Raw genomic sequence first — 17125 nt, forward strand, 5'->3', positions numbered from 1 at the left:
TCATTGGCTGTAAGCCATAATCATCAACATTAACAGAAATAAACACGTGAAACAGATCCCTCTGTGTGTAATGACGCTATAGAATATAGGAGATTCACTTTTTGTCCCGGCTTGGGACATCCCTGTGTTTGCTTGCGTGGAGAGCTTCTGCAACCACTAATATGAATCATGAACTGCCAATAATACCACATTTTCCCCCAGTGGCCTCCAGATGAAGCTTTCCACGGCGATGCCGGACGATTTCAAAGGTTTCCCCATGTAAGGTCCCATACAAATATGAAAACTGTTGAACGAACCCCAATAACTGAATTATATTTCAACTGATTATGTAGTTCCAAAATTAAAAGAAAATCCAACAATCCGGTGTTTTTAACCATTACAAATGTTCATCATTTGGTCGAAACGAATGATGGTACATGTCACTAACTAAACCAAGTCTGGGAAAAATAGGAATCAACCAAACATGTATTTGGTGGACAGCTAATAAAAAGTTGGTATACAGTACTCAATACCTATCTGCTAAAGGTGATACCTATTAAATGTGTGTGGGTACCAACGCTAGGACCCCACCTTTAGTAAGAATGAGGACTTGTGTGCCCTGCTTTCCACTGGCGGCAAGATCGCGGTAGTGGAGTAAGTCTAGGGCACCAAGGACCATTTAACTTCTCCGGGCCGTGGTCTTGCAGTCACGGTAGAATGAGGGAGACAATTGTCTTGTTCTGGGGTCGATAGGTGATAGTTTACGGGTCATGTAGACGGAAACATCCCTTCCAGTCTCTCTGAAGCTTCGGTGGAGGCAAAATCTCCAACAGGCAATGATCCCTGGGGAAAAGTATGCAAAGTCGCTCTCTTCCAGAAGGCAGAAGTATACCTCCTGCAGCTTCTTTGCATCCCGATTCCTTGATTATTATTTTTTTTTTTTTTTTTTTTTTTTTTTTTTTAAGTAAAGCTACATATTGTTGCTTGCAAATTGTTGCAAGCAATTGCGGGGTAAGAATGATGATCCAGAAGATCCACGCAGGAGAGAACCGGCAATTCTGCACTGATTAAGACCCAAAGCCTCCAGCCACTACTCAACCTGGTTGTCGGGAAGAATTGATAAGATCCACCTGACGTTGGCAAGAATCACAAATGTGGGGTCAATCCTTCACCTCGTGGAAGCGCCTGTCACGTTAATAGATGTGAGTGAGGTAGGGCCCCGGCGGCTGGAGATGGATGGCATTAGTGTCATTTACTTTCACGAGTCATTAATCCCTTACTGCGCAAATCACGTCATTGTCAAAACACAGAAATAACCTTAATATGAAAGAAAAGTGAAAGACAGCAACCTGTCTGCGGCCCAGCAGCCTAAATCACTGGTTGGACTGAACCAGGAGCCTGCAAAAGTGTTGGCACCTCCCTGATTATTGCGATGCCGGCAGGAAATAAAAAAAGAAAGAAGAAGGTGGTTGTAGTCCTGCAGAGACTGACCACACCAGAACCGGAGGTTCCATCTTCTCGGCCCGACGTGACCCCGCTAATGGATAATCGCATGCTAGCAAGTTTATTAGATAAGCAATGACTTTGGCAGCGCGGTCCTCGGGAGATCTCCAGACAACAGCAAAACGCGGAGAGAGGAAGCAGAGCTTAAAGGCCTAGAAACAACTAGGCAGAGGGAGCCGAGCTCAATGCCTCATTTAAAGGGGTTTTCTACAATAAGAGCTCTTTTTATGGTTCCTGCACATCGGTGTGTCAAGAATGTACAAACATGATAATACGTCATGACTGGCGGGAAGAAAAATCACTACGGAAGTATATGGGCAAAAATAGATGCTTTTTTTTTTTTTTTTTTTTTTTTTTTAAAAGGTCTATATCCAGGAAAAACTCATCATTTGGGCAGTTCAAAAACTTATTTAGGTCAACAAAATTCATTGTAAAACCAAAAGGCAAAAAGTTTTCCTTCTCAAGTGTTTTTTTTTTTTTTCAGGACATAACATAAAAAAGTAAAAGTAAAGAAATATTTATTTTAGTATTTATTTTACTATTTACCATTTACTTACTTTACTATTTGTTTTATTATTTATTTACGTTATTTATTTAACTACTTATTTATTTTACTACTTATTGGTAGCATTTTTTGTTAGTTTTTTTTTTAAGGAGGTTTGATGACCAAAGCTGTTCCAACACTGCGGACATTGACCTGCTGTACGTTTTTAAAATCCGCAGCGTGTTAATCAATAAATGTATTTATTTGGGGATTTTCAAACGCCTCAGATTAAAACCACACCTGTGATTGTGGAGGACATATGCAATCTGTGCATGAATTTATCAAGCAAAGTTTTATTAATGCTAGGTAACTATATAAAAAGGAAATTTCCAAAATAAACTATACAAAAAAAAAAAAAAAAAGTGCTTGAAAAGAAAAAAAAGACAAAATAAAAACCCCTCACTAAAAAGGGCAATTTAAAAAAAAAACGCAAAGTAGTGTATGTGTGTAAATATTGGTGCAGAAATGCACCTGAAAAAGCACCAAATACAGAAGGGCGCAGACGGCCGTATAAAATTGTAGCGAGATCGGAATGCAGAACTCGGACTGGCCGGCGGCTCTCCCAACCTGAGCTCCGTTATGAGATCCACCGACCAGTCACACCTCGATCTGATTTATACGGCCGTCTGACTGCGCCCTTTAGTCAAAAAGTAGTGATGATGAGTGAAGGTGCTCGGATAAGGTGTTATCTGAGCATGCTCAGGTGCGCTTGAGTAATATGCTCCAGTCACCGCGGCTCATTGACAGCCGCAACACATGCAGGGATTGCCTAACAAATAGGACATCTCTGCATGTGAGCAATGAAACATGCAGCCATGGGGACTCTAACATATTATTTGAGCACGCCGAAGACACTCATAGCACCCGAGCATGCTGAGATAACACCTTATCCGACCACGTTCGCTCATCACTTATAAAGAAGCCTTTAAGACCTCAAAAAATGAGAAACAAAAAAACAAAAAAAAGTCACAACTAAGTAGAAGTCTCCAACGACAAAACTTCCCAGTTCTAAATAATCATTACCTCTAATTAAGACACTTTTCTTCCAGGAAAAAAAAAAAAAAAAAAAAGATAAAGGAACGTTGTCATTGCCGATTCCGGAACGAGCCTCCACCCCGGCCCAGAGCACATCAGTCATTTCTACGGCTCATCTGTCACCGGACAATTAAACACATATATATATATTATATATATATAGACATGACCCGCATACGAGTCCTGGAGCTGCGGCTCAGACATCTCCGAGATTTACAGTCTCACCTTGTGAAGCAATCATCTCTAATTAGGGGCCAGCTCTTATTAAAAGTGAGCGCTTTGGAGCCGGTGACCCCGCACAGACCACACATTATACTTTAAGTAGACACAAGGCCGACATTATGGAAATGTTATAATTACCAAATGTGCTTACACCGCAGCGAGCGACATCGCCCCCGGGGCCAATGACATTAACGACGCGAGTAATAAAGTGACGAGAGCTTTCTTAAGGGCTCCCGCTGCCCTGATCTTTAACTTCACATTATTATTTATTTTATTTTTTTTTTTTTTTTACAATAAGCAAGAAATATTTAACAGGTTTCAGAAAAGTAACGCTCTAAAAAAAAAAAAGGTTTTGGGATCTTTGATCCTGCGGCGATGTTATGGATACAGGTCACATCTCCTCCTCCCGCCCCCTTGGGTCCATCCAAAAATTGGTCCCAAATCACTAAGACAACCTAGATTTCTGATAGATGCTAAATGGGACAGACTATTTTGGGCTTTAACACTAAAATGCCTGCTTCCCCCATCCCAAAAAGAGAGAGAGAAAAAGGACTAATAGTAAGAAAAAAAAAAAAAAAAGGACCAATAATAAGAAGAAAAAAGTAAAAGTTAAGTTGGTCCCTGTTTTAGAACTGCTCTGCGGGAAGTATTCTATCTCATTCACTCTGCAATTGTCCCAAAAGCTGACGAGAAATGAGATAATTAAAAGTCATCTAATTAGTCACCTAGAAGAAAACGACAAAGACGTGGAATAACGTGGGGCATCTGTCATTGCAAATACACAGGAAGTTCTCGCTGCTGTACAGTAGACTGCCTCTCTATACTACACAGACTTGTTTCACCACTCTCCCCCAAGAAAATAAGAAACCTCTCTTAATTCTTTGTGCCTTCAATACTTCTTATACTCACTAGGCTGCACATTCGGGGTAACCGAACAAGTACATTGTAGATGCAATGCAAGCTCTTTTTGCTGTACAGTAAACTGCATTTCTATACTGCACAGACTTGTTTCACCAATCTCTCAAGAAAACAGAAATCTTTTCAATCCTTAATACCTTCCGCAGGGTAACCTTGCATTCAGATGGCTACTCATTTAGTGTAATCATTCAAATACATTGTAGATAAACAAAAAGTTCTCCCTGCTGTACAGTAGGCTGCCTCTCTATACTACACAATTGTTTTACAACTTCCCCAAGAACAGAGAAATTTTTCTTATCCTCCTTGTCTTCGACAAGGTGTTGTACTTCAGGAAACCTTGCAATCACTTGGTTACAAATTCATGGCAACCATCAAAGTACATTGTAGACACAATGGAAATTCTCTCTGCTGTACAGTTCGCTACCCCTGTATACTATACAGACTTGTTTCATCACTCCCCTCAAGAAAAGATAAATCTTTTTTAGCCTTTTTGTCTCCTACAGTGAGTTGTACTCCAGGGAACCTTGTAATTACTTGGTTATTCATTTGGGGTAACCGTACAAGTCCATTGTAAATATATAGGATGTTCTCCTTGCTGTACAGTAGACTGCCTCTCTATAATATATAGACTTTTTCCATAATCATCACCCAAGAAGAGAGAAAGGTTTCTTTGGCTCTCTGTCTTCTATACAATATTGTAATTCAGGAAACCTTGCAATCACTTGGTTATTCATTTGGGGTAACCTTACAAGTCCATTGTAAATACACAAGAAGTTCTCTCTACTGTTCAGTAGGCTGCCCCACTATTCTACACAGACTTGTTTCACAACTCCCCCAAGAACAGATAAATCTTTCTTAGCCTACAAAGCGTTGCATTTCAGGAAAACATGTAATTACTTTGCTACGGATTCCAAGTAACCATTCAAGTACACTCTTTACAGGAGACTGCGTCTATACTACACAGACTTGTTTAACCACTCCAAGAAAAAAAAAAAATAAGTCTTGCATTCTTTAGGCCTTGTATTAGGTTATTAGGTTACTGTACATCAAGTATCCTTGCAATCATTTGGCTACCAATTCAACAGTAAGTTCTCTCTGCTGTAGAGTAGACTGTCTTTATATGAAACAGACTTGCTCTGTGCAACTGGTCATCTCTCTAGGGCCTAGAGTCTAACCAAAAGATAAGAAATCATCAAAAATAGGACTTCCCTTACAGTGTTCTATACTGTGCAACCTCCTTAAAGCGATCAGAAAATGAATTTTAGGCTATGTGCCCACAGTAGCGTTTTTAAACGCTCAGGAAACGGGTCTCCTTTCCTTAGCGGTAAAAAACGCATCCATTGGCACAAAAAGGCCAAAATGTATTAAAATGAATGGGATGCTTCTTTTAAACGTTTTTGATGCGGTTTGACCCCGAAAAACGCATCAAAAACGCTTAAAAAAGACGCAACGTGGGCACACAGCCTAAATCAGGTTGTGTGTTACAAGAATTTGAAAAAATTATCTTTTACATCTTTATTTAAAAAAAATAAATAATTCATAACTTTGCAGGTTTCACACTGCTCTTTGGGGCCATTTTAGACTCATACTTCTTATCCTTTTAGGAAGAGTTACAATGACTGGTAACACCTCTATAAACAGCGGTTAGCACACTAGCCACCACTTACAATAGGCGATGTCACAACTCAACCCCTTGTATAAGGGCCGCTAACACCTCTATATACAGTAGATGACACAGAATTCACAATAGGTGATGTCACAGCTCACCTTCTCCATCTCCTCTACAAGGACAGATAACACCTCTATATACAATAGATCACACAGGATCCAACATTTACAATGAGTGATATCACAGCTCACCTCCTCCTCCTCCTGTACAATGACTGATAACACCTTTATATAGAGTAGATAACACAGGATCCACCATTCACAATATGAGAGGTCACAGCTCACCCTCCACTCGGATTGTCCTATTGCATACACTCAATTAGATGCATTAATAGAACAGATTGGGTCAGTTTGTTCCTCTACATGTCAATTTCTTGAAGTAACAGGAAGTCTTATAAAAAAAAAAAAAAAAAAAAAAGCCCTAGTGGCTGGTGTGAGAACTGCAGGATTTCTAATTTTTTTATTTTTACAAAATGTTGTGGTATGGATAAAAAAATTATTGCCAAAATCTAGTAAAAAACAAAAACAAAAAACATTTAATACAAAAACCTGAATTAAAGAAGAGGTAATTTCTCGATGATGGCTTCCCTTTAAGAGGGGAGCTGCGAGAAATATTCGTAGAGAAGCGTCACCCTTTATTATATCGGGAAAGAACTTTGGGGCATTTTTTTGCAGATATTTCAGAATTACAATAAATACATATATTTCAGAATCTCAGGGGTGCGACAGCAGGAGTCCGCCCAGTCCTGTCTCACACTTGGCAGGTAACCAGCCGGCAGTAATTGATGGTGAGAAATTTGACTTTGCTTCTTAGGATGTAAATGTAATTTACAGGGGGAACATTGGCTTCTCTGCCATCACACGGTGCAAGGAATACAAAGTGCGGGTGGATCACGGGCAACATCTGCTGCTGATCAGGGGCCGCACGACCACCGCCCCCGGGGCAGGGGCCACCATTACCTGAGGAGCCGCCATGGTTCCGGATTGTCTGGTCTTCTCATCCCGCTGAGGAAGGAGAGATTTAAGGAGTTTGGGCATCTGAGGCACTAAGGATTTGACCGGGTTTAGGTAGGAGGATACTGACGATTCATGACCTGCCACAAAAAAAAAAAAAAAAAATGTCACAATTAAGTCCATATTTCATTTTCTTTTCTTCTCCATTCATGTCTAAATGCTGGAAGCTACAGCACTTTTCAAGGGTGAGTTTCAAAGTGCAATAGAACCCCAAAAATGGCCACAACCCCTAAATACAGGGTCATTCATACTGAATATTCCTGGTGCAGAGGTTAAGCAGATCATCAGGATCAAGAAAAAAAAGTGAATTGGAGAGGGGAATGCCATAAAAGAAGACACACAGCATTACTCACCTGTTAAAGGGGTATTCCAATAAATTATATTTTTCTACCATAGGCTTTAGGTTTAAAATAAACTCCACTTTACTCACCTTCCTCTGCTCCAGCAACATTTCTTTGCCACTCTCTCTGGACTATGACTGACTGCAGCGGTGGTGTACTGACCACATCAGAATCAATGCCAAGCCCAATGATTGGCTGCAGCTTTCATGTGTGCTGTAGTCGTACGTCACCGCTGCATCCGGTCTTTGGCGAGTAAAGATGAATTTGTTAATTTTTAACCTCCTTAAGCTCACAGGGAAAAGAAACTAACCAAACTTTTTCTTAGATAAGTTTCAAATTAATGGTCTCAGTGATGAAGAATATTCAGAATTGAGAGTCCTCAGTGGTTGATACCTTTTAATGGCTAACTGAAAAGATGGTAACAAGTTGCAAGCTTTCCAGACTACTCAGGTCTCCTCATCAGGCTAGACTAATACAAAATCTGAAGGATAACATTTACACAAAACACAGCACATGCTGTGACTGCTGAAGCTAGAGATTGGCTGCAGTGGTCACATGTGTATATGGGACGTCACCGCTGATTATATAGACGGTTGATTGGCTGCTGTAATCACATGTGGTATATGGGATGTCATTGCTGACCATTGAGGCTGATGAATGGCTGTAGCAGTCACATTTGTTGAGAGGACATCATTGCTGACCACAGAGGCCAGTGATTGGCTGCAGTGGTCACATGTGTACATGGAATGTCATTGCTGACCACACAGGCCAGTGACTGACTGTAGCGGTCACATGTGTAGGCACGAAGTCATTGCTGACCACAGAAGTCGTTGATTGACTGCAGTGGTCACATGTGTATATGGGATCTAATTGCTGACCACAAATGACAATGATTGAATACAAGAGTCACATGTATATGGTAAAGTATTGCTGTCAAAATAGGCCGTTGATTGTCTGCAGTGGTCACATGTGTATAGGATATGTCAATGCTGATTACAGAGGCTGTTGATTGTAGAGAGGACATCAATGCTGACCCCAAAGGCCAGTGATTGGCTGCAGTGGTCACGTGTACATGGGATGTCATTGCTGACCACCGATGACAGTCACTGGCTGCAGCAGTCACATGTGTATATGACATGCCAATGCAGATCAGAGAGGCCATTGATTGGCTGCAGTGGTCACATGTGTAGACAGGGCATCATTGCTTTGCTAACCACAGAGGTCAGTGATTGGCAGTAGCGGTCACAGGTGTAGACAGGTTCTCATTGCTGACCACAGCGGTGAGTGATCGGCAGTAGCAGTTACTAATGGGGCGAATCTGTGCAATGTGGACAGTAACGGTTTCAGTACAGAGTGAAGTGTGAGAGTTATGGGATTGATACCATGTATTCGGGGATATGACACTTGCCTGACTCCGGAGACTGGTTGTGCCCAGATCCTGCGCTCCTGGCAGCTCGGGGTGAGGTGCCGCTGCGGTTGGAGAGTGTTGAGGAATGGGAAACGTCTTGCTGACTCTCCCATCGACCCTATGACGAAATCAGATGAGCAAGAGGGTTATACATCAGCAGATAACAAGAACATGCTGATCCTACACCACTGAATAATCCCACCATAAACCCTGCATATTCCACATAACGGGCATTAAAACTTAAATATGAATGCCAAAATAATAGAAATTATTAAAAATCCAGGCAAATTAGGCTACAGATAGCTCACTCGCTGATACCGGTGAGGATAGAAGGCAGCTTTATACAGGCTGGATAACACCCACTGAAGCAACAGCCCGCAGACAGTGAAAAACATACAGGGCAATGTGGAACACATGCAAATCTGTACTGCCCAAAACGACATGCAGGTGCTGGGGGTACAGAGTGCTGCTCACCTAGATTATTCATTTGGAAAATAAAAAAAATAGTGACCAACTAAAAATCATACAACTTAACCAATTACTATCCCCAGAAGCTGTGTGCAATTGTCTTACATACCGTATATACTCGTGTATAAGCCGACCCCCTAATTTTGCCACAAAAAACTGGGAAAACTTATTGACTTGAGTATAAGCCGAGGGTAGGAAATGCAACATGCTCCATATTAACATATGCCCCATTTAATGCTGCACAAAGGTTAATGGTGGCCCATAACATGCCCCATATTAATATATATGCCCCATATAACAATGCTGCACAAAGGTTATTGGTGGCCCATAACATGCTCCATATTAATATATGTCCCATATAATTCTGCTAAAGGTTATTGGTGGCCCATAACATGCTCCATATAACATTTTAGAATCATAGAATCGTAGAGTTGGAAGGGACCTCCTGGGCCATCTGGTCCAACCCCCTGCTCAAAGCAGGATTCGCTAAATCATCCCAGTCAGATGTCTGTCCAGCCTCTGTTTGAAGACTTCCATTGAAGGAGAACTCACCACTTCTCGTGGCAGCCTGTTCCACTCATTGATCACTCTGTCAAAAAGTTTTTTCTAATATCTAATCTGTGTCTCCTCCCATTCAGTTTCATCCCATTGCTTCTAGTCTTTCCTTGTGCAAATGAGAATAAAGTTGATCCTTCTACAATGTGACAGCCCTTTAGATATTTGTAGACAGCTATTAAGTCTCCTCTCAGTCTTCTCTTTTGCAAACTAAACATTCCCAAATCCTGCAACCTTTCCTCATAAGACAGGGTTTGCAGACCGGTCACCATTCTGGTCGCTCTTTTCTGAACTTGCTCCAGTTTGTTGATGTCTTTTTTAAAATGTGGTGCCCAAAACTGGACACAATATATAATAATGCTGCTGCGATTTAAAAAAATAAATAAAAAAAATGACATACTCACCTCTCCTTATGGCATGGCTGGCTCACCCTCCCCCAGTGCTACTGCTCATCCTCCTGGCGTCTGCATATCCGGCTCTGCTACATCTCAGTCCCGGAGTCTGTATCCCTCTTCCTGTCTTCTTCCTGTGAGGTCACATGGTACCGCTCATTAAAGTCATCGATATGCGGCTCCACCCCTGAGTGGAGACACGTCCATATTCATGACTTTAATGAGCGGTATCATGTGACCGCACAGGAGGAAGACAGGAAGGGAGATACAGATGCTGGGACTGAGATGTAGCATAGCCGGATATGCAGACGCCAGGAGTGTTGAGTATCATGTCTCCTGCTCCCCCCTCCCTCGCTGGCTTTCAGGTGTATGACTCGTGTATAAGCAGAGAGGGTCTTTTTCAGCCCAAAAAAAGGGCTGGAAAAACTCGGCTTATACACAACTATATACGGTATGTAGTTTTTATTGGTACCATTTTTGGGTCAACTTATCATTCCCGTCTCTTCTGCCATTTAGTTGTTTTTTGTTTAACCCATTTCTGTGCCCTTCATATGGTATGAATATTAAGATATTTTCTGAATTTGGACAATTCTGTACAGTTGGATTTATAGATTTACAAACATGCCAGTAGTGGAAGCCCTTCAGTAGGCAACCAGCTAATATGGCAGACATTGGGCATCCTCGGTGAGGGTTGGAATGGTCACCCTCATTCCCAATGTTACAAACCTGTTTCAGGTCTTGGCTCTACTCCTTACACCCAGGTCTCCTCTCGTGTGCTCCACATTGGGCTTTGCAAGCAGCCCTCAGTGCTCCCATGTGTTGAATTTCCTAAGCCTATATGAGGCCTCCTAATATTCACACCTATGAGGTTATTACTTTCTAGTAAGACTTTTAGCTTGTCAGTGCACAGTTTCTGTTGATAGTCTCCAGAACATCTCCTGGCTGTCTGTGGGTCCCAGTCCCTGAGTTACCCGTCTGCGACTTTCAGTACCACTGCCAACTGTCTGCAGCCTCCAGGACGTCTCGTTCCTGCCTGTGACTTCCAGTAACTCTGCTGTCTGCGGTTTCCAGGGTGTCTCCAGTATGCCTGCGGCTTTGAGTAACCCAGCAACTTGTCTGGCTGCAACTCCCATAGTATTCAGACTTCTAGTTACTCCGTAGTTGTCTGCTACCTGTTCCCATTCTTCTAGGAACTCTGCTATATGTCCGTCTGCAGCTTCCATAGTATTCAGACTTTCTCGTTACTCCGGAGTTCTGTCTGCAATCTTCAGAACGTCATCTGTCTGTGGCTTCCAGTAACTCGACTACCTGTCTGCGGTCTCCAGGACGTCTCCTGTCTGCCTGCGGCTTCCAGTAACACTGCTGTCTTGCGGTCTCCAGGACGTCGCCTGTCTGCCTGCGGCTTTCAGTAACAATGCTGTCTGCAGTCTCCAGGACGTCTCCTGTCTCCCTGCGGCTTCCAGTAAAACAGCTGCCTGCGGTCTCCAGGACGTCTCCTGTCTGCCTGCGGCTTCCAGTAACACTGCTGTCTGCGGTCTCCGGGACGTCTCCTGTCTGCTTGCGGCTTCCAGTAACACTGCTGTCTGCGGACTCCAGGACGTCTTCTGTGTGCCTGCGGCTTCCAGTAACACTGTCGTCTGTGGTGTCCAGGACGTCTCCTGTCTGCCTGCGGCTTCCAGTAACACTGTCGTCTGTGGTGTCCAGGACGTCTCCTGTCTGCCTGCGGCTTCCAGTAACACTGCTACCTGTCTGCTCTCTCCAGGACTTCTCCTATCCTTAGGCTTCCAGTAACTGTTACCCGTCTGTGGTCTGCCGGCCATTTCCAGTCTGCCTGTGACTTTCATTAACTCTGCTACACCGACACCCTAGAGCTCACTTGGGCATTGGGCTTTCAGTATCCACCTGACCTTGTGAGCCCCTTTGTGACACCTAGACTCTTATTGCCACAGCATCTCAGCAGTTAGATTTCTACGATCAGAGATGGCTTTAATTGCCCCAGTTATTCAGCTATATAACACAGCCGGCACAGCACCTGTGCTGTATGGGGTGGGCTTAGCTCCTGAGCCTGTTCCATACTTTCAGTATGTGCACAGTATGTTGGATGTTGCCAGGTGGGTTAAAACAACTTTGGAAAAAATAAAATAAGATTCAAGTGGCAAGAAGCCACTTTCCCCTTTTACTGCTCCAAGTAGAAGTCTTGATAGAAATGGCTGGTGGAGTTCACCTTGGGGAGACACGGCGACTCCCACAGCTTCCTGCGCAGATCAGCCTCGTCAAAAAAACCTAATTGCTCCCAGTGATCGTGCAAATTGCCAGTTTAAAATGGAGAAAATGTGCGTCTGAGCGAAGCCAGCTCCCCCGCCTCTCTCGTTAGAGGACAGGACGGTTTACTGTCATAATAAAAATTTATGCTGTAAATTCCATTTAGAAAAAAAAAAAAACACCCAGGGGGATGAGAACTCCACGTCCAGAACGTTCCTGATAGTCAAGTCTTACAGAAAGGTCTGAGAAGAGAACGGCTGATAATGAGAAAGAAGGGGAGAGGGAGGGCGAGAGATGCCGAACGCAACACGGTATCGAGGCGCGGAACATCAATTGTGGGGAAGATGGACAATGTAACAAGCAGGTAACGGCAGCTGGCGACGTGTCATTACCTCCGGCGTCCTGCAGGTTATTATTCCTTTATCTAGTGTGGAAAGAATGGAAAAAAAAAAGTTTATGGAAATTCAAAGAAAAGTGAAGAAGTTGAATCCCATATCTACTGGAAACAAGATCATGGGCATAAGTGATTGCTCTCTGTTATCAGCCACTTGGGCTCCGCAGAGGCAGACGGAGGTGGGATAACAGACTACCTGCCTCATTACCATTCATATAGGACACCAATATCAGACACTTTTCTTATAACACTGCTGCACTATTATAAGCCACCTGCTTTGGGGTCACAAGCCCGCCACTACTTTCAGGTCGGTTCCACCATTTCATCATACAGCAAAGGGGGCTGCTTAATGGCCCGGATCCCACAGTCAGATATTATCCCTACTTAGGGCAAGTCTTCCTAAGCTTTCCCCCAGGTGAACAGACAGAGCACTCCTGAAACTCTGTACAATGTGCAGGTACAGCAACACCATCTTCTCTGTCCCCTCCCTCCCTGCACCGTCCTCTCTGTCCCCTCCGTCCCCTCCCTCCCTGCACCGTCCTCTCTGTCCCCTCCGTCCCCTCCCTCCCTGCACCGTCCTCTCTGTCCCCTCCGTCCCCTCCCTCCCTGCACCGTCCTCTCTGTCCCCTCCGTCCCCTCCCTCCCTGCACCGTCCTCTGTCCCCTCCCTCCCTGCACCGTCCTCTGTCCCCTCCATCCCCTCCCTCCCTGCACCGTCCTCTGTCCCCTCCATCCCCTCCCTCCCTGCACCGTCCTCTCTGTCCCCTCCCTCCCTACACTGTCCTCTCCCTGCATGTCCTCTCTGTCCCCTCCCTGCACTGTCGCTCTCCCTGCATGTCCTCTCTGTCCCCTCCCTGCACTGTCGCTCTCCCTGCATGTCCTCTCTGTCCCCTCCCTCCCTGCACCCTCCTCTCCCTGCACCGACCTCTGTCCCCTCCCTCCCTGCACCCTCCTCTCCCTGCACCGACCTCTGTCCCCTCCCTCCCTGCACCCTCCTCTCCCTGCACCGTCCTCTCTGTCCCCTCCCTCCCTGCACCGTCCTCTCTGTCCCCTCCCTCCCTGCACCGTCCTCTCTGTCCCCTCCCTCCCTGCACCGTCCTCTCTGTCCCCTCCCTCCCTGCACCGTCCTCTCTGTCCCCTCCCTCCCTGCACCGTCCCCTCCCTCCCTGCACCGTCCTCTCCCTCCCTGCACCGTCCTCTCCCTCCCTGCACCGTCCTCTCCCTCCCTGCACCGTCCTCTCCCTCCCTGCACCGTCCTCTCCCTCCCTGCACCGTCCTCTCCCTCCCTGCACCGTCCTCTCCCTCCCTGCACCGTCCTCTCCCTCCCTGCACCGTCCTCTCCCTCCCTGCACCGTCCTCTCCCTCCCTGCACCGTCCTCTCCCTCCCTGCACCGTCCTCTCCCTCCCTGCACCGTCCTCTCCCTCCCTGCACCGTCCTCTCCCTCCCTGCACCGTTCTCTCTGTCCCATCCCTCCCTGCACCGTCTTCTCCCCCCCACACCTGCACAGTCCTCGCTATCCACTCCCTGCACCGTACTCTCCATAACCCGCTCCCTGTATTGTCCTCTCTACCCACCCAGGACCATCCACCCCATCCCCTCCCTGCACAATCTTCTCTATCCTCTTCTGACAGGGAGGAAAAAAAGGAGTTAGCTTCCGGACAGAGCAGATGTCTGGAGAGGCGAGTAACCGCTGGACACCGGGTATAGAGCTTTGACACTTCTGCTGTCCTATATGACCATCTTAAACCTTGAGGGATCTTTACATTAAACCCTTCACTGCCCTAGACCACCAGGGATCCCTGTATTAGATGATGATTAGAGGAGTTTGTATGTTCTCCCCGTGTTTGCGTGGGTTTCCTCCGGGCACTCCTGTTTCCTCCCACATTCCAAAGACATACTGATAGGGAATTTAGATTGTGAGCCCCATTGGGGACAGCGATGATAATGTGTGCAAACTGTAAAGCGCTGCGGAATATGTTAGCGCTATATAAAATAAAAATAAAGATTATTATTGTCCTAAACCATCAAGGATTCTTATGTTTAGGGACTATTCATTTCCCTACACCACCAGGGATATTACATTATACCCTTCATTTCCCTACACCACCAGGGATCCTTACATTACACCCTTCATTTCCCTACTCCACCAGGGATACTTACATTATACCCTTCATTTCCCTACACCACCAGCGATCCTTAGATTACACCCTCCATTTCTCTAGACCACCTGGCAACCTTACATTCAAACCCTTAATTTCCTTAGACCACCAGGGAAAAAATACCTTAAACCTTTTATTTCCGTAGACCACCGATACTGTAATTCCAATATCACTGGTGGTCTAGGAAAAGGTTTAATATAATTATCTCCGTAGATCCTCTGTCCTCACCCTCTAGACCACCAGGTAAACTGCCATTAGTTCCCTAGACCATCAGAAATAGACAGCCAAGGATTCAGACATTAAATTTTTCCCCGACATAGACCACCAGGAATATTGTCAACTGCAGGGATCCACACCTTAGACCAGCAGGTATATTAACCCTTTCATTGCCTTAGATCACCAGGGATTTAGAGTAACTCCTTTACTCAGAAATGCAGATATTAACTCCTTCAACATGCCAGCCGGGATTCGGACACAAACCATCACTAGTCTATGCTGGAGTCCTGCTGAATGCCATTTGCCTTCATGAGTATCAGGGAGTTGGGAGGGATGGCAGTCAGGCGCGACCCACTGACAGCTCGTGTATGGCAGCTTCAGTAGTGTTCCCTCATCTTCTGTTGATTTTTCCTGGATAAGCTTTTCACTTGGAATACAGATACAGCGCCATCTAATGGCCAAAAAAGGAATGCAGCTTGGAATATATTCTTGCAGAACAATAAATCCATAAGGGAGAGTGTTTAAGAGTGCCAGATCTAGAAGTAACAAGTAGCTGATCCAAAGCTACAGCTGCAAGCATGCTCTAAAAGCCTCTCGTCATCAGGACATGCTGGGAGTAGTAGTTTAATAACTGGCGATTAACATAAGAAAGCAACATAAAGTGGGTATAGTCCGCAGCGCCGGCGCTCCCTGCACAAAACAGCTTGCAGCATCTCGCAGTGATTGACTTTCTGTCGTCTCCAGGTGAAGTGATGAATTATTTCATTGGAGAAAAATGTCTCCTCTTCCTGTAATAGTATCAATGATAAACCCCGAGACTGAGACGCTCAGCAGAACGTCTTCAATATTCATGTCAAGACGCAGAATCTCAGGACAACAAAACCCAGCTATTAATGGGGAACACAATGTAACAGACGCACACGGAGGAAAAAAGGAGCATACAGAGAGCCCACGCAGAGGAGAGGAGGTGCCCACGCAGAGGGGAGGAGCCCACGCAGAGGGGAGGAGGAGCCCAGAAAAGGGGAGAGCCCACGCAGAGGGGAGGAGGAGCCCACGCAGAGGGGGGAGAGTCCACACTTACTCTGTGACCCGCCAGGTTGTGCTGCGCTCCCAACTCTCCTCGACTCCCTGATAACTGGAAAACAAAGAAAAAAAAAAAAAAGTCAATTTCCATCATGAAGCAGTTTTTCAGTCTCGCATTCTACACCAATTAATTTCTTCATGCATCTGTTCAGCACGGTTTTTATGATACTCAAAATCTCCAAAGGGTTTGGACTGCAGCCTCAGGTGGGACGCTGTGAGAGACCACCCTAATAACTGTCAAGGTTTCTTCTCATTACATCAAACTGAAGCAACATCAAAGGCTTCAAGTGTGAATGTAGTGTGGGCAGAGCCTGACAGTCAGACATTTAGTTTCAATTTCTTGACACTAGGATTCTAGGGGAACCTTGGGTGAAAGTTCTGTCTGCCTTCAGCCACCACTGGGGGGAGTTGACTGTATACTCTTTAATTAGAAGTATTAATGTGCTCCCCCCTAGTGGTGGCCGTAAGGAAATGCATCAAAAAAAGAATATAGGACAAAAAAAAAAATGAGCTTCGTGTTACATAGACGATTACGGTTCCTATCACTGGGATATATATTTACCCTGTGGACATTGGGAGAACTTAAGCTTTTCCTGCTCAGCTTTCCTTTTCCCGATAACTGTTCCTTTACCGCCACCTCCTAAATTGAAAGAGAGAAAACAAAATCATTTAGTATTTTTCTTGCCTAAATTTCGAGGAAAAAAATGTAATCTAATTATGAACATTCGCTATGGTTTAAAAATAAACAAACTGCTTTTATTATCATTCAAAATAGCATTAAAGTACCTTACTCATACAAGACATAATTTCTCGTTTGTGCATAAAAATAAAATAAAAAAAGGGAAGAGGTGAGCTGTGACCACCTATTATGAATGGTGGATCCTGTGTTTTCTGCTGTATATAGAGGTGTTATCAGTCATTGTACAGGAGGAGGAGGAGGTGAGCTGTGACATCAGCTATTGTG

General features: G+C 44.7%; 1 protein-coding gene across 2 annotated transcripts in view; it reads right to left on the reverse strand.

Moving 5' to 3' along the window:
* The window catches only part of KIF13B (kinesin family member 13B), a 183772-nt gene that overhangs the window by 16958 nt on the left and 149689 nt on the right, over positions 1 to 17125 (reverse strand). For both annotated transcript variants that reach the window (XM_073586354.1, XM_073586355.1), the window contains exons 34-37: positions 16724 to 16801; positions 16160 to 16213; positions 8633 to 8750; positions 6830 to 6963 (exon numbers count right to left, since the gene is read on the reverse strand). In XM_073586354.1, coding sequence (XP_073442455.1) covers positions 6830 to 6963; positions 8633 to 8750; positions 16160 to 16213; positions 16724 to 16801 — 384 coding nt within the window. The remainder of the gene's footprint in view (positions 1 to 6829; positions 6964 to 8632; positions 8751 to 16159; positions 16214 to 16723; positions 16802 to 17125) is intronic.

The sequence above is a fragment of the Dendrobates tinctorius genome, unplaced genomic scaffold (genome assembly GCF_039654945.1).
Source record: "Dendrobates tinctorius isolate UK_male_01 unplaced genomic scaffold, ASM3965494v1 ptg000093l, whole genome shotgun sequence".
Classification (NCBI taxonomy): Eukaryota; Metazoa; Chordata; class Amphibia; order Anura; family Dendrobatidae; genus Dendrobates; species Dendrobates tinctorius.